The sequence below is a fragment of the Tetrao urogallus genome, assembly GCF_951394365.1.
Source record: "Tetrao urogallus genome assembly, chromosome: 8".
NCBI classification, from domain to species: domain Eukaryota; kingdom Metazoa; phylum Chordata; class Aves; order Galliformes; family Phasianidae; genus Tetrao; species Tetrao urogallus.
In genome coordinates, this window is record NC_136821.1 from 14666588 (window position 1) to 14674641 (window position 8054).

At 61.7% G+C, this 8054-nt stretch overlaps 2 protein-coding genes across 2 annotated transcripts; one reads left to right on the forward strand and one right to left on the reverse strand.

Annotated features, from left to right (window-relative positions):
* Position 1: 1 nt before the first annotated feature.
* PRKAG3 (protein kinase AMP-activated non-catalytic subunit gamma 3) lies at positions 2-1567 on the forward strand (the record flags this gene model as incomplete). The annotated part of the gene is given in 10 exon segments (XM_079539229.1): positions 2-71; positions 150-208; positions 326-371; positions 482-536; positions 645-771; positions 863-1028; positions 1112-1149; positions 1222-1293; positions 1295-1369; positions 1451-1567. Coding segments are annotated over 10 exon segments (825 nt in total), but the record flags the coding sequence as incomplete, so codon positions are not given.
* Positions 1568-3313: 1746 nt separating this feature from the next.
* On the reverse strand, positions 3314-7392 carry CYP27A1 (cytochrome P450 family 27 subfamily A member 1; the record flags this gene model as incomplete). The annotated part of the gene is made up of 9 exons (XM_079538960.1): positions 3314-3439; positions 3534-3734; positions 3802-3883; positions 4137-4303; positions 4473-4636; positions 4748-4945; positions 5017-5216; positions 5376-5566; positions 7168-7392. The coding sequence occupies 9 exons, from the start codon at positions 7390-7392 to the stop codon at positions 3314-3316; spliced, it is 1554 nt and encodes a 517-aa protein (XP_079395086.1).
* Between the last annotated feature and the right edge of the window lie 662 nt (positions 7393-8054).

An 8054-nucleotide genomic window follows, 5' to 3' on the forward strand; every position in this document is an offset into this window, starting at 1 on the left:
TTTTGTGGCACTGGTGGCCAACGGGGTGCGGGCAGCCCCACTGTGGGACAGCAAGATGCAGGCCTTTGTGGGTGAGTTCCTGGGCAGCCAGGGCAACAGAGGGACTGCTATGGGATGTGTGCAGAGTGGGCAGCCCCATGTCTCTGCAGGGATGCTCACCATCACTGACTTCATCAACATCCTGCACCGCTATTACCGCTCGCCCCTGGTGAGTGCCCCAGACTGTGATGGGCATGATTCTGCCCTCAGGGTGATGGGAGGAATGCGGGGGAATGAGGCAGCCCTTAGCCATGCCACCCTGAGTAGGGCATCTTCCTGCCCTCAGGTCCAGATCTACGAGGTGGAGGAGCACAAGATTGAGACGTGGAGAGGTAGAAGCTGGAGGTGACGGGGGGTGTCTGGGCTGGGGATGTCTGTCACGTTCAGCGTGGGGGTGGCTCTAGGAGTGTGGGACACCACTTGCAGCTCTCTCCCTTTGCAGAGGTGTACTTGCAGGGCTCCTTCAAGCCGCTTGTCTACATCTCCCCAAGCGATAGGTGAGCTCCTGCCTAGGGGGGAGATCTGGCAAGACCCCCACCTGGGGGTGGGCACCAACTCAGGGCACTGGGGGGCTTCTGGGCACAGCCACATCCCCCCACCTGCAGCCTCTTCGATGCCGTCTACTCCTTGATCAAGCACAAGATCCATCGCCTGCCAGTCATTGAGCCCATCTCAGGCAACGTGCTGCACATCCTCACCCACAAGCGCATCCTCAAGTTCCTCCACATCTTCGTGAGTATGAGGTGGAATGGAGATGGAGCAGTCTGTCGCTGCAGGGTAGGGTATGTGCACAGTGTGTGCTCACGTGCACTGCCTGCTCCAGGGCTCCACTATCCCCAAGCCGCGCTTCCTAAAGAAAACAGTGCAGGAGCTGTGTGTCGGCACCTTCCGTGACGTGGCTGTCGTACCTGAGAATGCTCCTGTGTATGCTGCTCTGGAGATATTTGTGGACCGCCGTGTCTCTGCGCTGCCCGTGGTTAATGCTGCAGGTATCCTGTAGCTCCTACCCTATGCCCACCTCAACATCCCCTCCTGCCATCCCCTCCTCACCCTCTCCTCTGTCTCCTTGCAGGTCAAGTGGTTGGGCTCTACTCCAGGTTTGATGTCATTGTGAGTATTGAGCACATTGGCGTGGCCGTGGTAGCAGTGGGAGCACATCCTGAGCATCATCATTCCTCCCAGCACCTGGCAGCACAGAAGACCTACAACAACCTGGACATCAGCGTGCGGGAGGCGCTGCAGCAGCGCACCGTAGTGCCTGGAGGGCGTCCTCACCTGCTACCCCCACGAAACCATGGAGGACATCATCGACCGCATCACCGAGGAGCAGGTGAGTGGCAGGAGCACATCCTTTCCATTCATCTGTGCTATTCCCTGCTCACTGCCCACCTGTGATACTCTGCACCCACAGGTCCATCGCCTGGTTCTGGTGGACGAGAACCGGTACCCGCGGGGCATCGTCTCCCTCTCTGACATCCTCCAGGCCCTGGTGCTCACTCCCGCAGGTATCGATGCTCTTAACTCTTAGCCCACGACGCTCCATCTTTCTCCATTCGCACCCTCCATTTCTCTCCACTTCAGGTAGGCGCTGCCCCTCTGCCACTGCAGAGCTGGCCAGGGAGGGGGGATCTGGGAGCACTGGGGGTGCCCAGGTGGTGACACAAGGTGATGGCTGTCCCAGGGTCTCTAGGTGGGATGCAGGTTGCACAGTTCTTAGGGCTGGGTGATGGTTTTGGGGACATGATGCAGCCCAAGACAAAACTTAACCTTTTGGCGTCGCTTCCTGGTCTTCATGTCCACCTGGTCCCCAACAGTGCCCCATGCATAAGGTGTCAGGGCTGCATTAAGCAGGTATGGGACCTGCACAATGCCCACATGGGTGGCAGTGCCAGGGGGAGACCAGCTCCAGACCAACCCCATCTCCTTCACCAGTGCTTGTACACGAGTCCGGGATGAAGGCTGTCCCTGTGCTCTGTGTCCCGCAGCTGCAGGGCGGGATGCAGTGCTATGCTGCAGGGTGCCCAGCCCCGTGTGGTGCCCACAGGGGGGTTATGGCCTCACACACACTCTCGCCCTGCAGGCATTGATCGACACTCGCTCTGAGGACACCAGGGAAGTGCCACAGGCTCATCCAACGCGGGGCCTCTTGCTCGGGTACCGCAGGGCCGTGGAAGGAGGCTTGGGGCCCAGGGGCTCTCCATGGGGTGGGGCTGCCCACCTACCCTGGCCCTGGAATTCACTCTGAGCCTGGGGCCAACTCCTGCCAACCTTGGGAGGAACAGAGCGGGGGAAAAAGGGTCCAAGCGTGCCTCCAGACTGCGAGCACACAGGGATGCTCAGTAGGCACCGTGCCAACAGGAGCTGTGCAGCTGGACACAGGAACATCTGCATGGCCCTGGGGACCTGCAACATCCCCCCCTCCCAGCGACTGCTGTCCCCTCCTGCTGTGAGACCCCAGTGCTTCAGGTCCCACTGGTTGTGCCAGGTGCCTGGGAGGAGCGCATGGCTCAGCTGCACGCACAGGCTTGTTTTTTGTAGGGTCTCCAGGGCTGAGCGCTCTGGTAGAGGTGCTCACAGGGGGACCCTGTACACTGATAGGGGGATGGGGGGTAATTTATTTATTTGCCAGTCTCTTCAGCCTTGCTGGAATAAAGCAGCCTACCCTAGGCACCGTGTTGTGGCCTTTCTGGGCATGCAGCCTGGCACAGCTCTTTGGGATAAGGCTGGGGATGGGGTGGCCCACCTCAGGGTAGCCAGAAGGATGGGGATGTTGGCTTACACTGGGGTGTGCAGCTCAATGGCTCCACTGGGGCTGAGGTGACTCTTGAGCCCATTCTTCCCCCACTACTTTGCCCCTGCCCCCATAACTGCATTCCTGGGGAAGGACAGCTGACGGCAGAAGATCCCCTGTGCTCTGTAGTCCTGGTGCTGCCAGGAGACATGGTGCCAGCACCCATCCCTGTAGGGTCACCTGACTCCATCCCTTGGGACCACACACAAACCCTAAAACCCCATCGCTCAACCCCGAACCCTGCTGGCAGCTCAGCCCTGCAGTGCGAGGAAGGGGGAAACTGAGGCACGGAGAAGGGGCTGGGGCCAAGGTCAGTTATTCAGGCAGGACCCCAGGCACAGCTCCACACGCAGCGGCACAATCACGGGACGAAGAACACCCACCCAATGGCTGCAAACCCCTCCCTGTGCCCCCTGGTTCCTGTGCACGGGGCAGATGGGGGCACTCCCGGTGGCATGTGAAAGGCACAACGATGCCCTGAGCTCAGGGGGCCCCCGGGCGAGCGATGAACTCCAGGTTGATGGGCTTGTCAGCCACCAGGACGATGCGGGACACAGATGTCACCTCCACGCCACGGGGGTCTGGCCGCACCTCGAAGGCTTGGATGATCTGTTGGGGCAGACAGAGGGGCAGCAGTGCCTCGGGACCAAACCAGAGCAGCGTAGGTCATGGTGAGCTTCCCAGGATGGGAGACCCCACTCACCCTAGCGAGGGCCAGGTGCATCTCCAGCTCAGCGATGCGGCGACCAACGCAGGCACGGACCCCATAGCCAAAAGGGATGGAGCTGAAGGGGTGGTGGGGGGAACCGTGTCCCCGGAGCCAGCGCTGGGGCAGGAAGCGCTCCGGCTCGGGAAAGTAAGTCTCGTCATGGGACATGGCATAGTGTGCCAGGACAAAGAGGGTCTGTGGGGTGAGAAGGGGTTAATGCCCTTGGATGCAGTGGGTTACCCCCAGCACAGCCCCCACTCACATTCTTGGGGAAGAGGTAGTCTCCGATGATGATGTCCTTCTCATAGAAGACCCTGGCGTTGGTGGGCACCACGGGGTACACCCTGAGCCAGGACAGGGGGAGAGGCGTTGTGGGAGATGAACATCTCTTGCTGCTCGGTGGCTCCATCTCCCTCTCCAGGGAGGAGATGGATGGCTGAATGTGACCCCAAGGGGCTGTAAGCCAGCTCTACACCTTGGCCAATGCTCCCATGTCCCACTCCCTGGGTCCCCTGCTAAGCACATGCTCTCACGTGGGGGAACAGGCTGTGCCAATCCAACTATTCACCCCACCCCAAGAGGGAACAGGGGCTATACCTCAGCGTCTCCTTGATAACAGCCCGGAGCATCGGCATCTTGGGGATATCCTCAGCACCAGGAAACCGATCTGGGGGCACGACGGCTTTCAGCTCCTGATACAGGGTCTCCTGGATGCCCAAGTCTCGGGAGAGGTGGTAGAGAGCCCAGCACAACGTGTTGGAGGTCTGGGGGTGCAGAGGGAAAACAGGAGTGAGAAGCAGTGAGAATGGGGAAAGTGAGGCATGAAGCAGACAGGTGGCAGAGGGGGGTTATGGGGTCTCCACTGACTACTTCCCTGCCCATGCCCCTAGCGCTGAGACTGGGGCGTTCTGGGGATGCCCCGGTGGCCCTCACCGTGTCCACGCCAGCCAGCAGCAGCTCGGCCACACTGCCATACACCTCGTCCAGGCTGAGGTGGCCACTGGCCAGCAAGTAGCTCAGATAGCCCTGAGACACCTCCGTGCCCTTCTCCACGTGCCCCTCCAGCTCCTTCATCTTCCGATCGATCAGCCTCTTGCCTGCAGGGATGGACACCCGATGCTGACATAGCGGGTGGTGAGCCCCAGGTGGCCAAAATCACTGCTCCCCATTCAGGATCACAGGGGTCCAATCCCATCTCCGTGGCTCACCAAAGGCAAAGATGGTGTCCCAGCTGTCCAGGTAGCGGTCCCAGAAGGGCAGCACCTTGCGGCTCCAGCGGGGCAGGACAGTGGCAAAGATAGAGTTCTTGAACATGAGGTTGATGGAATCGATGAAGTGCTGGGTCTCGGCGGGGACCTGCTGCTTCAGGCACCCAATGCGGGTCTCGAAAAGGATATAGGAGATCCCTGCGGGGGACAGGCGGCATCCAGAGCCCCGCGGGGATGGGGGGAGCGGAGTGGGGCTGAGGCCCCCCTACCTTCCAGGGCGAAGCGGTACAGCAGGTTGGCCACATCCCCCACCAGCACCCCTGAGGGGCTGCGGCTCCGTTCGTCCCGCAGCCGCACCATCAGGTCAGACACCACCTCACCGATGGCATCCGCGTACAGCACCGCCTCCGAGGGCTTCAGCAGCCGCTTGTTGAGGACCTGCCGCAGGCGGTACCAGCGCTCCCCTTCCCTGCATGGGGATGGGACTCGGTGCATCCCCAATCCACGGGAGCATCCTGCACCACGCCACCCCGATCCCTGGCAATCTGTTCACCCACTGTGGCTCTGGGCAGAAGGAGCAAAGGGAGCTCCTATCCGCATCCCCACATCGCTGTGGGGCCGGACTCACTCAGTGAAGGGTCCGTAGGGCAGGCGTCGCGTGTCCCGGTGCTCCTTCCATAGGGCCATGTCGCTCCGCATCGGGTACTTGCCCTCCTGCCGCAGCAGCTGCTCCAGCACCACCGGGCTCCCGATGTTGATGTTCTGGTAGTGCCCAAAGGTTGACCTCCAGATGGGGCCATAGATGCGCCGGGACATTAGCTGCAATGTACGTGCAGGACAAGGTAGGGTGCATAGTACATCAGGGCAGGGGGCAGCACTCAGCACTGAGCACGGACTGGTGCATGGCACAGAGCGGTGCATCCATCGTCCACCCCAGAGTGCATGGAGAGCCTTGTCAAGACCCAGAGAGGACAGCAAGGACAGGAACAACTGCCATGCACAGGGCAGGAAGATGCAGGCCCATTGTGGTGGCTGTCAGCAGATCCACAGAATCACCCAATCCCCACTCTTCTAAACCCAAGGACAGCCCTTGAACCCACCACCGATAAGGGTGGTTAATGATCAGCGCTGTGCACAGCGCTGGGGCCACACAAGGCCTTGGGGACATACCATCCAGGGAACACCCACCAGCCCTGGTCCTTCTCTGGGCTCAGAGTTCTGCTGTGCTCATACCCTAACTCTAACCCTAATCCCACACCCACCAAAGCCATGGCCCTCTCAGAGCACCACTACCCCAGGCACTCTGGGGTCAGCTGAGCACCCCCTTGCCATCCACAGGGACATTTCCAGGGGGTGTTTGACACCTTGCTGGGCACCAAGAGCCCCTCTGGAGCTGGGCTGAGCCTGGGGAGCTGTGAGCACCCTACAGGAAAGCCCCAGTCCCCATTCCCCTGGCTGCTGGGATGCACGTGGTACAATCTCCCTTGGTGACTGTGTTGCAGCCTGAGCCCAGATTCATCTGGATTCGTCACCACCAGGAGACAGACGTTCCTCGTGCGTGGTGGCAGCAGGAGGGGGAGGGACAGCCACCCCAGTGCTGCAGGCAGCATCCCAGGAAGAGGGGCCTGAGAGTTAGGGTCACACAGGCTGTGGGTTAGGATCAAAGCCTCTCTGCCATCGGGTGCTCACAGCTACAACCCAACACAATGCAGGCCTTGTGCAGCAGGGCAGGGAGAAGCTGCTGGGATCCAAGGAAGGCATCTCCAGAGCTGTTTGTAAAGCTGGGCCTTGCTTGGAGCCCCGTGGAGCAGCAGGGACCCGTGCCTGCTCCCTGACCCCTGCTGCCCTGTGACAGTCCCTTCACCAACAGCAGTGCCAGCTGCTTGGTGGTGTAGGGAGGCTCCATTCTGCATTCCTCCTGTTCCCATCCTGCACTCAGCTCCCGGACATGGCAGGTCGGAGCTCCTGGCTGCTGGAGGATTGGATGCCGCTTGGCTCACGGCCAGCCAAGCCCATGGCTTGCTTCATCGGATGTATGAGGAAATGTTCGGAGAAGGAAACAAACACCTCTGCCTGTTTCTATCCTGCCTTCCCAGACACCACCTGCCCCACATCTAACCCCAGTGCTACTGGCTTGGGGTGCCAGGACCCTGCACACAGCCCCCAGACCATCGGGGACCGTTGCCGTGCCCAGCTCAGGCACTGGGGGCAGCTGGAGAAACCCTTCGGTGTCCCGCTCTGTGCATCACCCCAGGGGTAGCGGGGTGCACCTTCCCCCAACGCTGCCCACCCCCATCTCCCCGCAGTCACTCAGTGCTCACCCCACGCCGGTCCCCGGCACACCTCTGCCGCAGCATCACTCCCCACCGCGCCCCCAGAACATCCCCTCGTCTCCACACCCCCCGGGACCCCCCGGGCACCTGGAGGCGGTGCGTATGCAGCAGGTAGCCGCGCAGGAAGAGCCAGACGAAAGTCCTGAGCAGCCCCGGCCCCGGCAGCTCCGCCGGTCCCTTCAGCCGCGCCGGCCCCGCCGCCGCCGCCGCCGAACTGCCGGTCCTGTACGGCGGCCCCGGGCAGATCGGCGGCGGCGGGCGGAGGCGTAGGGGCAGCAGCAGCCGCCGAGCCCCGCCACTCGGGCCCGCCATGCTCCGTCGGCAGCGCACGGGACAGGGCGGTGCGGAGCGGTGCGGGAGGCGGCACCGGGGGCGGTGCGGGGGGCGGTGAGGAGGCGGCACCGGAGCTGGGAAGCGGGCGCCGAGAGCCGGGCAGGGGCAACGCGAACCGAGTGCCGGGTACCGGGAAATGCACGGAGGGTACCGGGTGCGGTGTGCGCCTCGTGCAGCAGGCAACGGGCACTACGTGATGGTTGCTGCGCACCGAACGCCGTGCGGCAAACACTGAGTGCAGTGCACTGATTGGGATGGCTGCTCCTCCTGGCCTGCCCTGTCCTTGCCCTTGTCCTAGACATGGCAATCTCACCCATCGTTCCCTGTTCCCGCCTGGCTCGATCACCATATTTCTCTTTGTTCCTATTTCTGCCCCATTTTTCTTCCCATCTTTGCCACTGTCCATCCTTGTCCCTGTTGCTCCTCTCACAGCAATGCATCTCCTGCAGTAGCCTGGAACCGCTTGTGAACAGTGGAGGGTCCCTTGGGAAGGTCTCCAGGAGACACAGGGACAGTGACAGGAGTGTTGTTAAGCTGAGATTGCCCAGAGCATTCATCCCTCCCTCCCCGGGGTAGGGTTTGGATGCTCAGAGAGGGCACAGACACACCGCAGGGGAGCTGATTGGGCTGTCAGCTGGGAG